Raw genomic sequence first — 21,110 nt, 5'->3', positions numbered from 1 at the left:
GGGTCAAAGCAGCAGTCAGAATAGTCTGATGCCCAGAGACCTATGACGTTGGCTACTTGATCATGGTGTTCCTAGAAGTAAAATGGATAGGAAGCCCACTAAAATCTTACTTTACCTGTATAAGCAGAAAAAGTTCTAGATTAAGTGAACAGAAGTCTAAGTTGAATTGTAAAAACACAGTCATGACACCGCTCAGTCAGTTCCCAGACTTGAGTCATTTACAGACCCAGAACCCTTTGTATGAAGGAGAGGCCATGTCCTGCTGAAGAAAGACCCCTCTACACTGCCAAAATTTACATCGTTTATTTTCCTTCCAGCCATCCCCAAAGGGGATGCACCGCACTGGGGAAAGGAATTAATCAGATTATTTGGGAACTACTGGATATTGGCTCTGAACTGACACTGATTCTAGTAGACCCAACACATCACTGGTCTACCAGCTTAGGGAGGTCAGATGATCAATGGGGCTGAAGTTCAGGTCCATCTCACAGAGAAACCAGTGCATTTGTGAACCCATCCTGAATCTAGTTGTTCTCCAATTCTGTAATGTATAATTGGAATAGACATAGCAGTTAGCAGCATCCCCACATTCATTCCCTGACAAATGAAGTAAAGCTGTTTTGGTGGGGAACACCAAGTAGAAGCTACTGCCTCTACCTAGGATAATAGTATACTAAAAGCAACAGCACATTTCGGGGGGTGGGGGCGGAGGTTGCAGAGACTAGTGCCACCATCAAGGACTTGAAAGATGCAGGAGTAGTGATTCCCACATTTCTAATCAGCCTGCCTGTTCGGCCTGTGCAGAAGATAGATGGATCACGGAGAATGACACTGTATTACTGTAAGCTTAACCAGATGGTGGCTTCAGTACAGCTGCTATACCAGATGTGGCTTCATTGCTTGAGTAAATTAACACATCCCCTGGTGCCTAGTATGCAGCTGTTATCTGACAAATGCTTTTTCTCTGTACCTGTCAATAAGACCACCAGAAGCAGTTTGCTTTTACCTGGCAAGGCCAGGAGTACACCTTCACTGTCCTGCCTCAGGGGTATATCAGCTTTCCAGACCTATGTCATAATTTAGTTCACAGGGATCTTGATTGCCTTTCTCTTCTCTAAGATATCACACTTGTCCGTTACATCGATGGCATTATGCTGGTTGGACTAGTGAGTGAGAAATAGCAACTACTCTATATTTATTGGTAAGACATTTGTGTGTTAGAAGGTCAGAAATAAATCTGATAAAAATTCAGGGGACTTTCACCTCAGTGAAATTTCTAGGGGTCCAGCAATATGGTTCATATGGTGATATCCTTTCTAAGGTGAAGGATAAGTTGCATCAGTCCCCACCCCCAACCCCACAACCAAAAAAGAGGCACAATGACTAGTAGCTTCTTCATATTTTGGAGGCAACATATTCCTGCAAATATATTGTATTACTCTGACCCATACCGAATGACCCAGAAAGTTGCTAGTTCTGAGTAAGACCCAGAACAAGAGAAGGCTCTGCAACAAGTCCAAGTTGCTGTGCAAGCTGCTCTGTCATGTGGGCCATGTGATCCAGCAAATCCAATGGTGCTTGAATTGGCAGTGGATAGAGATACTGTTGGGAGCTTTTGGCAGACCCCAATAGGCAAATCACAGTGCAGGCCCTTAGGATTTTGGAGCAAAGCCCTGCCATCCTTTGTGGATAATTATTCTCCTTTTGAGAAGCAGCTCTTGGCCTGCTACTGGGCCATAGTACAGACTGAACACTTAACCATGGGCCACCAAGTTACCATGTGGCCTGAATTGCCCCTCATGACCTGGGTATTATCTGACCCTTCAAGCCATGAAGTTGGGCATGTATAAGCAGCACTGCCTCATCATTTGGAATCGTATATATGTGCTTGGGTGCAAGTAGGCCCTGAAAGCGCTGCCCACATACACTTCTGCTACACTCCCTTCTCTTTCCTGGCCTATACCTATTTGCCTTGTGGGAAGTTCTACAATCAGTTGACAGAAGAAGAGAAGACATGGGCCTGGTTTGCAGATAGTTCTGCATAATATGCAGGTGCCACCTGAAAGTGGACACCTGCAGCATGTAGCCCCTTTCAGGGATGTCCCTGAAGGAGAGTGCTGAAGGGAAATCCTCCCAGTGGGCAGAACTTTGAAAAGTACACCTGGTTGTACACTTTGCTTGGAGGGAATATGATTGGCATATTGGTGACAAGGAACAGATAGGTGGATAGACTTATCTGGGCAAAAAAAAATGTGAAGATATTTGTGTCTCATGTGAATGCTCACCAACGAGTGACCTCAGTAGAGAAGGATTTTAATATTCAAGTGGATGGGATGGCCTGTTCTGTGGACGCCGGTCAGCCTCCTTTCCCGGCTACCCTGTCATCACACAGTGGGTTTGTGAACATGGCTATAGTGGCCGGGATGGAGATTTTGCAGGGGCTTATCAACATAGATTTCCATTCACCCGGGTTGACCTAGCTTTAGCCTCTGCAGAGGGCCTAATCTGCCATCAAACAGAGACTAACACTAAGTCCTCAATATGGCACTGTTCCCCTGGGTGATCAGCCAGTTACCCGGTGGCAGGCTAAGGAGATGTGTATGAGTGCTGAATTCTCAAGGGGTAAACTTGCGATGGTTGGTTTTATGTCATTTTTTGTTATTTTTTTGCGTGTAGTTGACACACAATGTTACATTAGTTTCAGGTGTACCACATAGTGATTCCACAAGTATATACATTATGCTGTGCTCACCACAACACTATTACAATATCATTGACTATATTCCTTATGCTGTGCCTTTTAAAAGAAAAAAAAAGATTTTGTTTATTTATTTTAGAGAAACCATGATTTGGGTGGGTGGGTAGAGGAAGAGGGAGAAGCCGACTTCCTGCTGAGCAGGGAGCCCAACGCAGGGCTTAATCCTAGAGCCCTGGGATCATGACCTGAGTGGCAGGCAAACACTTCACTGACTGAGCCACCCAGGCGCCCCTGTGGTTTGCCTTTTATGTGACTTATTCATTCCATAACTGGAAGCCTTTATCTCCCATTCCCCTTCACCCATTGTACCCATCCCTCAATCCCCCTCTCCTCTGGCAACCACCCATTTGTTTTCTGTATTGATTCATTTGGTTTGTTTTTTAGATTACACATATATGTGCACTCATATAGTATTTGTCTTTCCCAGTCTGATTTATTTCACTTAGCTTAATACCCTCTAGATCCATCCATGTTGTTGCAATGGCAAGATCTCATCCTTTTTTATGACTGCATAATATTCCTGTGTGTGTGTGTGTGTGTGTGTGTGTGTGTGTGTGTGTGTGTACCATATCTTCCTTATCTATTTGTCTATCAGTGCTTCCATATCTTGGCTATTGTACATAACTCTGCAGTAAACATAGGGGTACATATATCCTTTTGAATTAGTGTTTTTGTTTTCTTTGGGTCAGTATGCAATAGTGGAATAACTGGATTGTATGGTAATTCTATTTTTAATTTTTTGATGAACCTCCATACAGTTTTCCACAATAGCTGTACCAATTTACATTCTATGAACAGTGCATAAGGGTTCCTTTTCCTCTGTATCCTCACCAACACTTGTTATTTCTTGTCTTTTTAATTTTAGCCATTCTGACAGTTGAGAGGTGATATGTCATTGTGGGTTTGATTTGCATTTCCCTAAAGATTAGTGATATTGAGCATTTTTTTTTATGTATCTGTTGGCCATCTGTATATCTTCTTTGGAAAAATGTCTATTCACCTCCTCTGCCCTTTTTTGAACTGGATTATTTTTTGGTGTAGAGTTGTAGAAGTTCCTTATATATTTTGAATACTAACCCCTTATTGGATATCCCGGTTGCAGATATCTAATATCTAAATTAGGTTGTTTTTTTGTTTTGTTGATTATTTCCTTCATAGTGCAAAAGCTTTTTATTTTGATGTGTTCCTGATTATTTATTTTTTCTTGTTTCCCTTCAACTTTGAAAATAGGGTTTAGAGTTCCAAGTCAGACTATACAAATCAATGAAAATATTCTGTATTTTCAGTGAGAAATAGTAAAAAAACAGTATTGTTTAAAAATCAGAAGTTGAGGGGAGCATGGGTGGCTCAGTCATTAAGCGTCTGCCTTCGGCTTAGGGCGTGATCCCGGCGTTCTGGGATCGAGCCCCACATCAGGCTCCTCCGCTGGGAGCCTGCTTCTTCCTCTCCCACTCCCCCTGCTTGTGTTCCCTCTCTCGCTGGCTGTCTCTCTCTCTCTGTCAAATAAATAAATAAATAAAATCCTTAAAAAAATCAGAAATTGAATTTTTAAGTCTTTATATTCATTTTGAAACTTGTGTTGATAAAATATTATTTCACTTGATAAGGTGGATTTCAGATTTTGTGGACATTTTTTGAGTGAATGCCCTGAATGCTTTTAAGGACTGTAGTATATGTGATGACAATAACTCTATTGTGTTTAACTTATCTTTAAAACTACTGATTTTTCCTTTTTTTGATACCACCTAAACAACTTTTTTAGAAAGACAGCATTGATGATGGCTACAAGTGGGATAAAGAGAAGGATAGATCTGTTTGTTTGTGTAGCTGAATAAACATTGGAAAAAGGAGACCTGGAGGCAGGGAAGAGAGGGAGATAACATTTACTCACTACCTATTGTAAGTCAGATATAGGTATTCCACTTATGTGAATGTCATTTAGTCTTAAAATCTCATGAGATGTAGATAATCATTGATACTCATTTTACAGATAAGAAAAATCATGACTAAAATAAATAATTTGCCCTGAGTCAAATGGTTAGTGGTAAAAGTCAGGATTTAATCCTAAATGGTTAGTGGTAAAATCAGCATTTATTATTTTTTTTAAAGATTTTATTTATTTATTTGAGAGAGAGAGCGATAGAGAGAGAGCAAGAGAGCACAAGCTGGGGGGTGAAGAGGGGCAAAGGAAAGAAGAATCAGGCTCCCTGGGATTACAACCTGAGCAGAAGGCAGACGCTTAACTGACTGAGCCACCCAGGCACCCCAAAAGTAAGTATTTAATCCTAAATCTTTGGCTTCGTTGCCTGTGTTCTTCCCCACAAAATAGCTAAGGTGAAATGAGCCATTAACATTGCAAAATAAAATAGAAGGGTTGTTTATATGTGATTTTTCTGAGCAGAAAAGAAAGGCTGTGTTGAAGAATAAAGTAGAATTCCCTATATTGGCCAAAGTCCGGAGCACTTGTGAGGGTGATATTAGACAGTGGTGTACACCAGTGTTCCTAAATCAGGTTTCTATTTTCATGAGGTGCTGTTGGTGGCGTTGTGGGGGTAGGGAGGATTGTCTGTGCACCACATTGCAATCACAGTTCGAAAAATCTTTAATTTGTTTGCGTCATAGGAGAGATAGGTTTCCAATAATTAAACAGCACTCGGTGAGCAGTGTGTATCTGTATATAGATTTGTTTGTTTGTTTAAGGTTGAGTTAGCTGCTACTGGTAACTGAGTTTTCAGTCTCTCAGATCCCTGGTATTTCTATGAAATAGGCTTTGATAAACACAGGTGTAAGAGTTCTTTGATAGCTCTATCTGATTTCAGAAATATCTTTTGAAAATGTGGAAAATCAACCTGGTTAGTATTTTATATGAATGGATAATATAGATTTTAGTATATAGTATAAAACTAAGAAAACAAAAAGAGTTCATGTATTGTTATATACTGGATTGAAGAAATCACACAAAAATTTCCACCTAGGATTTTTTTTTTAATGCATAGGTGAGACTTTTAAATATCTCCTCAAATCCAGTTTGTCACCTGTTTCTGAAAGATTAAGCCTTGTTTCTGAAATGAAATAGATTAAGCCTAGCTTAAGTGTCATACTAAATATTTTATGACTTAAAGTTCTGTAAAGCTGTTTAGTCATTTCCATTAATCACCTTCTTTAATGTCCCTAGGTTATTGAATCTCTTGGAATTGTTATTTATAAAGCACTGGACTATGGTTTGAAGGAGAATGAAGAAAGGGAGTTAAGCCCCCCCCTGGAGCAGCTCATTGATCACATGGCCAATACGGTGGAAGCTGACGGCAGCAACGATGAAGGCTATGAGGCTGCAGATGAAGGCCTGGAAGATGAAGAAGATGAAAAGAGAAAAGTCTCACCCATCCGGTCATATAGAGATGTCATGAAGGTAAAGAGGCAATTTACATACTATTTGGTTTTTTAAGAGTTGTTATTTCACTTTAGACTATTAACTGTAGAAAACAAACTAAACTGGTGGTTACCAGAAGGGGAGGGGATGGGGGAGGTGAAAATAGGTGATAGGATTTGAGGAGCGCTCTTGTTGTGATGAGCACCAAGTGTTGTACAGAAGAGTTGAATCACTAAACTGTACACCTGACACTAATATTACACTGTGTGTTAACTAAGTGGAATTTAAATAAAAACTTTTTTAAAAAAGCATATGGGAAAAAATAAGTTATAAACTGAAAAAAAAAGTAAATGGGAATTCAGCCTTTGATAATAGTTCATAGATCTTCAGCTATTAGTGAAAGGAATAAGAAACTAAAATATTCCTGGTTTTGTGATTTGTTCATAACTTCAACATGGCCATATGTGATTGAATTATAACTCTCAAAAAACCACTTCTAGTTATCATATACTCCTTAATATTACATATTTAACACCATCTTAACTGTGCATGATGTCTTCAGTTGACTTCTGCATTTTCCTTTTTATGAAGTAAATAACAACTGTGATCCACTAATTTTATAAAGATTCTGCATCTGAAATATTACAGCTGATGTTTTACTTCGTTTTCTTGACCTACTTAGTGATATTTATATGTAATGAAACAAGGTTTATAGTTTGAATTCAAATTTTCTCCTTAAACTCTCTGTGTACTTGAAGGACATAATGCTAAATGCACAGAGATTAAAATTAAGATTTGTCAGTCTTAAAAGAGCATTCTGTTTGGTTATTTACATATGATGTTTACTAGATTTTGTAAGCAGTATTGGTTATATATCACTTATTTCCAACTTTTTTGAAAGCATCTCAGAGACAGGAATAGAGAGGAATCTTGAAGATAGTACTTTTCAGGTATACTGCAGCATACCCTGCTTCTTGTTCCTTCTTAGATGATAAATATCCGGAGAAATCTAGAACAGGACTCTACAGTTAAGATGCTATGAAATTCAGATATATTCTTTATCTCTTTTAAGACTTGCAGTACTTTTCATTTTTTTTAAATTTTTAATTTAAATTTTTTTTGATGTAAAGTTCGATGATTCATTAGTTGCGTATAACACCCAGTGCACCATGCAATACGTGCCCTCCTTACTACCCATCACCAGCCTATCCCATTCCCCCACCCCCACCCCCCTGAAGCCCTCAGTTTGTTTTTCAGAGTCCATAGTCTTGTTTTAAGTAACACAGCACCCCAATACAAACGGGTGCACCCCGTGTGTGTTTGGGTTGTGGAGTGGCCTTCGGTGGTCCCCTCTGCAGATGGGCTCCGTGGCCTAGTGTCCCCATCCCCGCCACTTGTGATCCCATGCCAAGGCGTGGGAGGGGTTGCCACCAAGGTTTCCACCAGCCCACAAGCGACAGCATGGCAGCCATCCCCTCCAGTGGCTCTTGCTCATGGCCACCCATGACTATTACTGGCACCACCTGGGTTCCACTTTCAGTAACAGCTCCAGCAGAGGTGCAGACTGTCCTGTGGAAGGCATTCCTCACCACGCAGGCGTCCGCAAGGCCAATCAGTCACTGGTGGGCAAGCTTCTTTTTCTACAAGTCTACTCTCTTTGTTCATGGCTACAGTGTTGGAGTCCCCAGAACTCTCAGAATCTTCCCAGGCCTCCAGCAGGACAATCACCTGTGACTTAGCTTTGGAAGCCATGAGGAAGCAGCCTGGGAAAGCCAGCACTGGGCTCCAATCCTGAGCGGCCAACACCAGGCTTTAAAAGGCGCTAGGCTTATCAGAACCCTTCCCCCCCACACCCCACCCCTCTAGATATTAGGTAGGTTGCAGCAAGCAGAAGCTGTTTGGACTTTTTAATATAGCAAAACACCAAAAAGGAAGTTGAAAGAACCCCACTCTTTACTATCCAAGCCACAAACTTTCCTGACACCTTATAGCTGTGTACCTTGCACCAAATGGAAAATAAACTCCAAGCAGCCAGTAAAGAAAAAAGAAAAGAAGAAAAAGAATTTTAAATTGAGGTATAATTGACATTATGTTGGTTTTAGGTGTGTAAGTTAATGATTTCAAATACATATTATGAAATGGTTTTCATATAAGCCTAGTTAACATCCATCAGCATACATAGTTACACATTTTTTTCTTATGATGAGAACTTTTAAAATTTACTCTCTCAGCAACTTTCAAATGTACAATACAGTATTAACTATGGTCACCATGCTGCATATTACATCCTCAGGACTTACTTATTTTATAATGGTAAGTTTGGCCTTTTGACCTCCTTCACCTATTTTGCCCGCCCCCCCACCTCTGCCAACTACCTCTCCTTTGTACAAAAAGATTACTTTTTAGAGTTTTTATTTAAATTCCATTTAGTTAACATACAGTGTAATATTAGTTTCAGGTGTACAGTATAGTGATTCAACACTTCTGTACAGCATCTGCTGCTCATCGCAAGTGCACTCCGTAGTCCCCGTCACCTGTTGCACCCATCCCCCCAGCCACTTCCTTTCTGGTAACCATCAGTTTGTTCTTCATAGTTAAGAATCTGTACAAAGAGATAACTTTTAAAAGAAGAAAATGTTGCATGGATACATTGAAGATATGTTTTGCAGCATAATTTACACTATTCTAAAATGAAATAAATGGCAAAGAAATGATTATCAACTAGATGGACTATTATATAGTCTCTAAAATTATAATTCTGTGAGTTATTTAGTAATATGGAAAATTTCTGCTTTAATAAATAGAAAAGCGACCTGCATATACTAGTATATGGATAAAGAATGGAAGAAACTGGTAATCTGAAATAGTATGTTAGTGATGTTGTGATTCAGGGTGAACCATTTAGCTTCAGAAATTCCATTCCTCTTATTGCTTACCATTTATATAATACAAGATTGTAAAATTTTAGTATATTAAGTATGGTATTGGCCGTGAGTAGTCTTATAAGTTATGCTTTCAGTGTTAATTCATAATTTAAAACAAAATGTGGCATGTTTCTACAAATATAAGCACAAAGTTTGCACACAATAAGCCCTGCTTATAAAAAGCTAGTAGGTTTTTGGTTTGCCATGTAATGTCAGAATTTGCATACAATTGTGAAAACAACTCAGAGGAAAAGTTTAAGAAACAAATAGTACTGTAGAATGTGATTTAAAATAGAAACAAGCTTTATGTATTTAATTTTATTATGCCAAACTAGATTAGCCCAGTGCAGAGTTTGTCTTCATTTTCAAAATGTACACGTATTACAAATAGCTGATACAGGGGTGCTTGGGTGACACCGTTGGTTAAGCAGCTGACTCTTGGTTTCGGTTCAGGTCATGATCTCAGGGTCATGAGGTGGAGCCCCAAGTTGGGCTCTGTGCTCAGTGGGAAGTCTGCTAAAGTTTCTCTCCCTCTCCCTCTGACCTTCCCTGCACTTACTCTTGCTCGTATTCTCTCTCTCTCTCTCTCAAATAAATAAATACATTTCTAAAAAGCCCAAATAGCTGATATAGGATAAATCTGTTATTTTCATTTGTGTACGAAGGTTGCCTAGGTTTAATGGAGCATATACAACTGTGGGCAGAATGTTTGTTTGAGCTTGTCATTACTGAATTAAGATCCTCCGAACAGGGGTGCCTGGGTGGCACAGCAGTTAAGCATCTGCCTTCAGCTCAGGGCGTGATCCTGGCGTTATGGGATCGAGCCCCACATCAGGCTCCTCTGCTATGAGCCTGCTTTTTCCTCTCCCACTCCCCCTGCTTGTGTTCCCTCTCTCGCTGGCTATCTCTCTCTGCCAAATAAATAAATAAAATCTTTAAAAAAAAAAAAAAAGGTCCTCCGAACATAGGTTAGTTGGGTGAACTGTGTTCATCAGTCAAATTAGAGACACTCCAAAAAAAGAAATTGCAATTCTCTGTACTTCAGAATGTCGTGTTAAGTTTTGAAATTTGCTGGGAACATACTAATTTGTTTTTACTGATCTAGGCAAAAATTTAGTAACTTATCCTAACTGTATGATGCTAAATTTAGTGAAGACATTTTTTATACAGTTTTTTCTTTGTTTAGCTATTAATTTCTGTGATAAATATATGATTATATTCATTAGGTAAAACATTTTAGTTATAGTTTAAAATGATATTTTACTTAGGTTTTGCAAATAAAATTCTAAGCTTTGTGAACTGAACATTTTTAAAAACATTTGAATTTCAACAGTTGACAATAAATTATGCGGAAATCCTGGAGTCTAATATTATCAACAAAGGACTGTAATGTGATAAATTCTAAACATCTAAGACGATACCATTGTGATTATGCCATTTTCTTTTCTGGGATGATTGAGTTTTTATTACAAACATTGTAATTACATGTTTCTAAGCAAAGGGTGATGGATCGATAAATGCTTTGGAATTTAGAATTTAAGCAAAAACTCTTTTCTCAATTGTGCTGAAGTTTTAAGAACTTGATGGTGTATATAGTATTTTGATACTAATTAGGGTAAAAAAATTGGGATTATATATAGAATTTCTGAGTTCCTGGCATACATCTTTGATGTGATATCAAATAAAAATTTTTCAGGCCACCTGGGTGGCTCAGTCGGTTAAGCGTCCAATTCTTGATCTCAGCTCAGGTCTTGATCTCAGGGTCATGAGTTCAAGCTCCACGCTGGGCGTGGAGCCTACTTAAAAAATAAATAAAATTTTTCCTCCTGTTGGCGCATTCAAAAATATAGATGCTAACTTATTTGACAAAAACATCAAAACGTTTCAAAACGTTAGCAAGTATTGTAGGTTGTCTTTTTTTTCTAATCACATCTATCTAAACAAAGTTTGCAGATATTTTCAAGTTTTTTTTTAAAGATTTTATTTATTTATTTGACAGAGACAGAGATAGCCAACGAGAGAGGGAACACAAGCAGGGGGAGTGGGAGAGGAAGAAGCAGGCTCATAGCGGAGGAGCCTGATGTGGGGCTCTATCCCAGAACGCCGGGATCACGCCCTGAGCCGAAGGCAGACGCTTAACCGCTGTGCCACCCAGGCGCCCCAATATTTTCAAGTTTTGTTGAAAATATGTAACAAGGTCTTATGTGTTTAATGAAAACTTCAGAAAATTTATTTGGATTCTAGCAATAGTGTTAATGATTCTATACGAGGAATCCAGATAATGGAGTTGTCAGATTTTTAAATTTATGTTGAAGATTCCAGGAGCCAGGGTTGAAACTTTGAACAGAAAACTGGAAAATATATAAAAAGAGCCAAATGGAAATTTAAAACCAAAAAATAAATTAACTGAAATAAAAGTTTAGTGAATGGGTTTAATAGACTAGACAGAGATAAAGAGAAAAAGAATGAAATGGAATATTGTCAGTAAAAAGTACTCAGAATGAAATACGGAGACACAAAAAGAATAGAGTGCAGAATAGTGGGTTAGATAAAAAGGCAGTATATTCAATTAAAATCCTGAAAGGAGAACAAGGAAGAGGGAGGATGGAAGAAATATTCAAATACTAAGAATTAATACATACTAAGGTCATAACTAACAGTTAATACATATTAGTTAATACAAACTAAAAATTTTCCAAAACCATGGAAAACACTATGCCACCAATTCAAGAAGCCCCACAAATCAAGAGCAAGTAAAATAATATGAAAATAACTTAGTTTCCTCATAGTTAAACTGCCAAAAATCACAAACAGAAAATTAAAATCTTACAGGAAAAATTAGACTGCAGTGACTTCTCAGTAGAAACAGTGGGAGCTGGAAGACATAATGGAATAATACCTTCAAAGTTCTAAAGTAGAACCTAAAATTCTTTACCTAACGAAATATCTTTCAAGAATAAAGGTAAAATAGGGGCATCTGGGTGGCTCAGTCAGTTAAGCATCTGCCTTTGGCTCCGGTCATGATCTCAGGGTCCTGGGATCGAGTTCTGAGTCGGGCTCCCTGCTCAATGGGGAGTCTGCTTCTCCCTCTCCCTTTGCCCCCCCCCAAATTGTGCTTTCTCTCTTGCATGTGCTCTCTCAAATAAATAAATAAATAAATAAATAAATAAATAAATAAAGTATTTAAAAAATAATAATAAAAGTAAAATAGCTCTTTTTCTGATAAGCAGGTATCAGGAGGGGCCTAGAGTAGGAGTTGGGGAGTCATCAGCCTTTAGGTGGTATTTAAACTTAAAAATCTATTCATAGAACAATGGCAGGTAGGTTAAGTAAGAGATAACAGTCCATTCCTCTCTTGAAATAAACTGAAATCCAGCAACATCAAATAAATTTTCCCAGGTCATATAACCTCGTGTTGATAGATAGGAGACAGAACCTACTCCGTTAATTATGTTCCTCTTCCCCCATATTGTCCACCCCCCCCCTTTTTTTTTTTGGTAACTGTAAAAGATGGTTTTGTTGTATGCTTACTGTATGCCATGCTGTATGCTTAACTACTTTAAAATATGATTTTCTTTAATATAAAAGTAATATACATTCATTCTAAAGTAGAGTGCTTAAGAACTTGGCTTCTAGAGGTACACTGCTTGGGTTTGACTCCAGTTCTGCTGCCTAGCTGTGTGATTTGGGTAAATTACTGAGCTATTCTAAATCTCAGTTTCCATATCTATCAGTTGGATTGTTGTAAGGATTAAATGAAATGATGCATTTAGGAACAAAGAACAAAATAAAAGTCAAGCAGTTCGTGGACACTGAAATAACCACTTGGATTATTTCTCCTCTGTGGGACTATTTCTCCCTCTGGCTCAATGGAGACTTTGTGAAATTTCATTATCCTTTGTTACGTTTTTACAACATTTTAAACTGTGGTAAAATATATATGCAACTTATCACGTAAATTATTTTAAAGTGTACAATTTAGTGGCATTTAAGTACATTCACAGTATTGTTCAACCATACCCACTAGCTAGTACCGGAGCCTTTTTATCACCTCAAATGGAAACCCCATACTCATCACTTCTTATCCCTTGTCTTGCAGCCCCTGGCAACCACTAATCAGCTTTCTGACTTTGTGGATTTGTGTGTTCTGGGAATTTCATATAAATGGAATCATACAATATATGATCTTTTGTGTCTGGCTGCTTTTACTTAGCATAATGGGGTTAAGGTTCATCCGTGTTATAATGTGTGTCAGTGCTTTATTCCGAATGAATAAGATTTCACTGTATGTATATACCACATTTTGTTTTTCCACATATCAGTTCAGAACATTTGAATTGTTCCCACCTTTGGCTACTATGAATAGTTGCTGGTATGAACATTGATATACAAGCTTTTGTTTGAACACTGGCTTTCTATTCTTTTTGATAAACAGTTGACCCTTGAACAAAGCAGAAGTTAGGGACATTGACCCCCTGCACAGCTGAAAATTTGCATGCAGCTTTTGATTCCCCAAAAACTTGACTGCTAAGCAAGCCAAGTGTTGACCAGAAGCCTTATTGATAACACAAACAGTTAATACATAGTTTGTATATGTATTATATACTGCCTTCTTACAATAAAATAAGCTAGAAAAAATGTTACTAAGAAAATCATATGGAAGAGAAAATACATTTACAAATACAATACAGTACCGTACTGTATTTGTATTTTAAAAATCTGCGTGTGCATAGACCTGAGCAGTTCAAACCCCTGTTGTTCAAGGTTAATGATGTTCCCCCTAAGGGTGGAGCTGCTGGCTCACATGGTAACTTTCTGATAAATCACCAAACTGGTTTTCACAGTGGCTGTACAATTTTACATTTCTACCAGCAATACACAAGGGTTCCGATATCTCCACATTCCCATCAACATTTATTTTCCATTTTTGGTTTTGGTTTTTGTAGCCATCCTACTAGGTCTGAGTGGTACCTCATTGTGGTTTTGACTTGCATTTCTCTAATGACTCATGGTGCTGAGCATCTTTTTACGTGCCTTTTGGTCAGTTGTATATTTTCTTTGGAAAAATATCTGTTTAAATCAATTTTTAAATTGCGTTGTCTTTTTGTTGTGTTTATAGTTCTTTATAGGAGTGTCTGGGTGGCTCAGTCAGTTAAGCATCTGACTCTTGGTTTCAGCCCACATCATGATCTCAGGGTTGTGAGATGGAGCCCCATGTTGGGCTTGGCACTGGGTGTGGAGCCTGCTTGGGATTGGGATTCTCTCTTGCCTTCTCCCCTATGTCCCCACTCTCTTTCCCTCTCAAATAAATAATCTTAAAAAAAAAAAAAGGTTCCTTTATGTTCTGAATAGTAGACCCTTATCAGATATCTGATTTGCAAATATTTTCTCCCATTATTATGTGGGCCTTTTAACTCTCTTGAAAATGTCCCTTGATGTACAGAAACTTTTAACTTTGCTGAAGTCTAATTTATCCATTTTGTTATTGGTTATGCTTTGGTATCATATCTAAAAAATCATTACCAAATCCATGAACAAGAAGGTTTATCCCTATGTTTTCCTCTGAGCGTTTTATATTTTGGGCTGTTATATTTAGGTCTCTGATCCATTTTGAGTTAATTTTTATTTATATAGTATGAGTTAGCGGTGAACTTCGTTTTTCTGCATGTGGATATCCAGTTTTCTTAGCATCATTTGTTGAAGAGACTGTTCTTTTCTCATTAAATGGTCTGGGCACTTTTGTCAAAATTAATCAACCAAAAATATATGGGTTTATTTCTGAACTCTCAGTTCTGTTCCATTGACTTATAGGTCTTTCCTTATATACCACATTGATTTGATTACAGTAACTTTATAGTAAGTTTTGAAATTCAATCTATAAGTCTTCCAACTTTGTTCTTTTCTAGGTTGTTTTGGCTATTTGAGGCCCCTTGCAGTACCATATGAATTTTAGGATCAGCTTTTCTGTTTCTTCAAAAAAAAAAAAAATTCACTGGTATTAGGGATTGGATTCAATGTGTAGATCACTTTGTGAAGTATTACCATTTTAACAGTATTAAGCCTTCCAACCCATGAATATGGGATGTCTTTCCATTTATTTGGGTCTTTCAGCAATGTTTTACAGTTTTCAGTATATGTATCTTGCACCTCCTTGGTTAAATTTGTTGCTTAATCATTTTTAAATACTTTTATAAATGGAATTGATTTCTTTTTTTTTTTTAAGATTTTATTTATTCGACAGAGATAGAGACAGCCAGCGAGAGAGGGAACACAAGCACGGGGAGTGGGAAAGGAAGAAGCAGGCTCCTAGCGGAGGAGCCTGATGTGGGACTCGATCCCGTAACGCCGGGATCACGCCCTGAGCCGAAGGCAGACGCTTAACCGCTGTGCCACCCAGGCGCCCCTGGAATTGATTTCTTAATTTCATTTTCCAATTGTTCATTGATACAGAAATACACCTTTTTGTGTGTGTTGATCCTGTATCCCACAGCTTTGCTGAAATTGCTCATTAGCTCTGATAGTTCTTTGTGGATTCCTTTGGATTTTATGTATGTACAGGATTATGTGCTATGCATTTTTAAATACATTTTTAGACCTAGTTATTACCTTTATACCAGTGTTTTTCTTTTATAATTTTTTAAAAGATTTTATTTTTTTCATTATGTTCAGTTAGCCAACATATAGTACAACATAAGTTTTTGTTGTAGTGTTCAACAATTCATTATTGTGTATAACACCCAGTGCTCAACCCAACACATGCCCTCCTTAGTACCCAGTCACCCCATCCCCCCACCCCCCTCCCTTCTGTAACCCTCAGTTCGTTTCCCGGAGTCCAGAGTCTCTCATGGTTTGTCACCAGTGTTTTTCAACTTGCAGGTCACAAGTTATTAGTGGATCATGAAATCAATCCAATGTGTACGTTTTGTTTTGTGAAATTGTTGTGTATAAAACATAGATTGTTTGCATATATTTGAGTCTTGTATAAAATATATTTTTTACCAGGAATTATAGTAAAAAAGTATTCTGCCGTATTATACATCATGTAATTATAATGTAAAATTATGGGATTAGTTAGATAAAGATGAAACTCTTAGTAGTTGCTTTTCATTATCTTGGAAACGATAATTTTTTTAAAAATATTTATTTACTTGAGAGAGAGAGCAAGACAGAGAGAGAACATGAGCAGGGAGGCAGAGGGAGAAGGAGAAGCAGACTCCCCACTGAACAGGGAACGAACATGTGGCTCCATCCCTAGACCCTGAGATCATGACCTGAGCTGAAGGCAGATACTTAACCTACTGAGCCACCCAGGCGCCCTTGTTTGTTTTGTTTCTTAAATTCCACATATGAGTGAAGTCATATGGCATTTGTCTTTCTCTGACCAACTTACTTTGCTTAGCCTAATATTCTTTTTTTTTATAATGATTTTTTATTTTATTATGTTAGTCACCATACAGTACATCCCCGGTTTCCGATGTAATGCTTAGCCTAATATTCTGTAGCTCCATCCATGTCGTTGCTAATACAAGATTTCATTCTTTTTTATGGTTGAATAATATTCCATTGTATAGCTTGTGAGATTTTTGCTTTTCATGCTTTCTGATAAATCAGTTCTTAGCCTTGTTTTGGGTACTGTGGAGAAAATTTCTTACTGAAACCCAAGATACTTTTCTTGAGAAGAATATACTTTATTAAAGTTAGTAATCTATCTAGTAAACTGTGTATGATACTTATTACAAATTAAAAAAGCCACATTGTGAAGGATAATCTACAAAGATATATTTTATTATTAAAATATAATAAAATGTATATTTTTAGTAATTGAATTAATATCAAATTTACTGAATGATAGTAAAGAATTAAGGGAGAACTCACAGCTTTTTAAAGCAAATGAAGTACCTTAAAACATAACTGTAGTGTGTGGATACAAAATTATTACTTTACGAGAGTAAAATTATTCCCATGCACTAGACTCAGGAGAGGGTGTTTTTCCAATCTAATAAATTAAATGGTGTTTGATTTTTCTAAATTGTTGTGTATAATCTAAATTGCACCTTTTACCGACCAGTAGTTTTGGGGGTTGTGGACCATGTACAGTAAAGGACATTGGGACTGGAGCTACCACCGGTGGAATTATTCTGCCCTCTGCCCTCTTGATTCCACTCTCCATTTACTGATGCAGCATCTTCCCAGTGGTCCACCTATCATTCTGATAGTTGGTTTTTTTTAAGATTTTATTTATTTATCTGAGAGAAAGAGAGAGTGATCAAGAGAGAGAGAGCACTAGCAGCGGGGGGAGGGGGGAGAGAGAGTAGCAGACTGCCGGCTGAGCAGGGAGCTTGACACAGGACTCTATTCTGGGACTCCAGGATCACAACCTGAGCCAAAGACAGACGCTTAACTGGCTGAGCCACCCAGGGGCCCCTGTCTTTTTACTGCGTTACACAGTTCAGCACGTATTGGAATGAGCCTGGGCTTTAGAATCCTATAAGACTGTGTTTAATTCTTCTCCCTCACGTCAGCTTTCTTACTGTGGACAAGTCATTTGAGTCCTCTTAGCCTCAGTTTCCTTTGCTATAAAAGGGAGATAATTCAGGGTTACACTGAAGAGTAAATGCCATTATGCTGTGTATATGACATGTCAAATACAAGTGCCTGGCATGGTAAAAAATAAATGATAGCTATTAAAACACCTGTGTTATGATTAATAGTAAATGGTAGTTCACTTCCTGCTTGCAACCAAAACTTTTATATATGTCCTATCATTTTCAAATAGGAGCTAACAAATTTTATAAGGTTCATCTGTGCTGTTGGATGTTTGCTAATAGAGCACTTTTCCCATATAATTGTGTAGATTTTACTGATGGTTTGTGATGCATTAGACTTTGGATGATGGGAATTGCCTTGCATATGAAAATATGAATATATGAGGTATGTCTGTTTTTAAGGTACCAAAACCCCAAAATAATAAATGAGCATTATTATTTTACTTTCCTCTTCCATAGTTATGTGCTGCTCATCTTCCAGCAGAATCAGAGGCACCAAATCATTATCAGGCAGTATGTCGTGCACTGTTTGCAGAAACAATGGAGCTGCATACATTTCTGACTAAAATTAAGAGTGCAAAGGAGGTAAGTACTGCTTTTTAAAATTTATTGACATTGTGAAAGATTAACCTGAATTTTCAACACTGTCCATCATAATATTTAAAATATTTATTACCATCCTTATAATGAGTGCTGAAAATTATTTAGGAAAGAATCAACTTAGGCAAAATTAAATCTATTTTTTTTAAATTGCAGTATAGTTGACATATATACAATGTAATGATTGAACAATTCTATACGTTACTCACCTAGTGCTCACCCTAAGTGTAGTTAATCTCCTTCACCTCTTTCACCCATCCTCCCACCCACATCCCCTCTGGCAATTATCAGTTTGTTCTCTATAGTTAAGAGTCTCTTTTTTTGTTTGTCTCTTTTTCATTTGTTCATTTGTTTTGTTTTTAAAATTCTACATAAGAGTGAAATCATATGGTATTTGTCTTTCTCTGACTTATTTGGCTTAGCATTATACCCTCTAGATCCATCCATGTTGTTGCAAATGGCAAGATCTCATTCTTTTGTATGGCTGAGTAATACTTCATTATATATCTGTACCACATCATCTTTATCCACTCATCTATCGATGGGCACTTGGGCTGCTTCTATAATTTGGCTATTGTAAATAATGTTCCAGTAAACCTAGGGGTGCATGTATCTTTTTGAATTGGTGTTTTCTTTTTTGGGGGGTTAATACCCAGTAGTGGAATTACTGGATCATATGGTAATTCTATTTTTAATTTTTTGAGGCAACTCCATACTGTCTTCCACAGTGGCTGCACCAGTTTGCATTCCCACCAACAGTGTACAAGGGCGCCTTTTTCTCCATGTCCTTGCCAACACTTGTTATTTCTTGTGTTTTTGATTTTAGCTATTCTGACAGGTGTAAGATGATATCTCGTTGTGGGTTTGATTTATATGTCCCTGATGATGACTGATGTTAAGCATCTTTTCATGTGTCTATTGGCCATCTGGATGTCTGCTTTGGAGAAATGTCTATTCATGTCTTCTGCCCATTTTTTAATTGGATTATTTGTTTTTTTTTCCCCCATGTTGAGTTGTATAAGTTGTTTATATATTTTGAATTCTAACTCTTTATTGGATATGTGATTTGCAAATATCTTCTTCCATTTGTTAGGTTGTCTTTTAGTTGATTGTTCCCTTTGCTTTGCAGAAGCTTTTTATTTTGATATAATCCCAATTATTTATTTTTGCTCGTTTCTCTTGCCTCGAGAGACGTAGCTACAAAAATTTTGTTATGGCCGATGTCAGAGAAATTACTGCCTGTGCTCTCTTCTAGGATTTTTATGGTTTCAGTTTCACATTTAGGTCTTTAATCCATTTTGAGTTTATTTGTATAAATGGTGAAAGACAGTGGTCCAGTCTCATTCTTTTGCACGTAGCTGTGCAGTTTCTCCGATAGCATTTGTTGAAGAGACTGTCTTTTTCCCATTGCATAGTCTTGTCTCCTTGCCACAGATTAATTGACCATATAATCATGGGTTTATTTCTGGGTTTTCTATTCTGTTCTCTTCATCTATGTATTTTTATCAGTGTCTGTGCCAGTTCTGTAACGTTTTGATTACTGTAGCTCAATAGTATATCTTGATATCTACAATTGTAATACTTCCAGTTTTGTTCTTCTTTTTCAAGATTGCTTTGGCTGTTGGAGGTCTTTTGTGGTTCCATATAAGTTTTAGGATTGTTTGCTCTAGTTCTGTGAAAAGTGCTGTTGGTATTTTCATAGAAATTGCATTAAATCTATAGATTGCTTTGGGTAATATGGACGTTTTAAAATATTTGTTCTTCCAATCCATGAGCATGGAATATCTTTCTATTTGTTTGTGTCATATTCAGTTTCTTTGATCGGTTTTCAGACTACAGATCTTTCACCTTCTTTTTTATTTATTCTTAGGTATTTTATTATTTTGGTGCCATTGTAAGCAGGATTGATTTTCTTTTCTTTTTGGCGGGTGGATTGTTTTCTTAATTTCTCTTTCTGCTGCTTCATTTTTAGTGTATAGAAGTGCAGCAGATTTCTGTACATTGATTTTGTATCCTGTGACCTTACTGAATTCATTTATCAGTTCTAGTAGTTTTGAGTGGAAAATCAGGGTTTTCTATATATAGTGTCATGTCATTTGCAAATAGTGAAAGTCTTACTTCTTCCTTACTAATTTTGATGCCTTTTATTCCTTTTTCTTGTGAGATTGCTATGGCTAGGACTTCTAGGACTATGTTGAATGAGAGTGGTGAGAGCAGACATGCTTGTGTTGTTCCTGATCTTAAGGGAAAAGCTCTCAGTTTTTCAGCATTGAATATGATATTAGCTGTGGGTTTTTCATATATGGCCTTTATCCTGTTGAGTTATTTTCCCTCTAAACCTACTTCATTGAGGATTTTTATCATGAATGGATGTTGTGCTTTGTTAGATTCTTTTTCTGCATCTATTGAAATGATCATATGGTTTTTATCCAAAACCTGATTTGTGAATGTTGAACCACTTTTGATTCCGAGGAATAAATCCCACTTGATTGTGGTGAATGACTTTTTTACTGTATTGTTGGATTCTGTTTCCTAGTATTTTGTTGAGGATTTTTTCATCTATGTTCATCAGAGGTATTGGCTTGTAGTTCTCTTTTTTTTTTTTTTTTAAGATTATATTTATTTATTTGATAGAGAGACAGCCAGCGAGAGAGGGAACACAAGCAGGGGGAGTGGGAGAGGAAGAAGCAGGCTCCCAGGAGAGGAGTCTGATGTAGGGCTTGATCCCACAACGCCGGGATCACGCCCTGAGCCGAAGGCAGACGCTTAACAACTGCGCCACCCAGGCGCCCCTGTAGTTCTCTTTTTTTGTAGTGTCTTTATCTGGTTTTGGTATCAGGGTAATGCTGGCCTCATAGAATGAATTTGGAAGCTTTCCTTCTTCTATTTTTTTGGAATAGTTTGAGGGGAAT

General features: G+C 37.5%; 1 protein-coding gene across 2 annotated transcripts in view; it reads left to right on the top strand.

The window, feature by feature from the left end:
• The window catches only part of SPIRE1 (spire type actin nucleation factor 1), a 207,254-nt gene that overhangs the window by 83,207 nt on the left and 102,937 nt on the right, over window positions 1–21,110 (top strand). For both annotated transcript variants that reach the window (XM_045815142.2, XM_045815141.2), the window contains exons 3-4: window positions 5,934–6,167; window positions 18,058–18,183. In XM_045815142.2, coding sequence (XP_045671098.2) covers window positions 5,934–6,167; window positions 18,058–18,183 — 360 coding nt within the window. The remainder of the gene's footprint in view (window positions 1–5,933; window positions 6,168–18,057; window positions 18,184–21,110) is intronic.

Source organism: Ursus americanus, chromosome 30, assembly GCF_024610735.1.
Source record: "Ursus americanus isolate L20-20 chromosome 30, mUrsAme1.1.p, whole genome shotgun sequence".
Taxonomy (NCBI): Eukaryota; Metazoa; Chordata; class Mammalia; order Carnivora; family Ursidae; genus Ursus; species Ursus americanus.
Note: the sequence above shows the minus strand (reverse complement) of the source record. Positions and strands in the feature narration are given on the sequence as shown.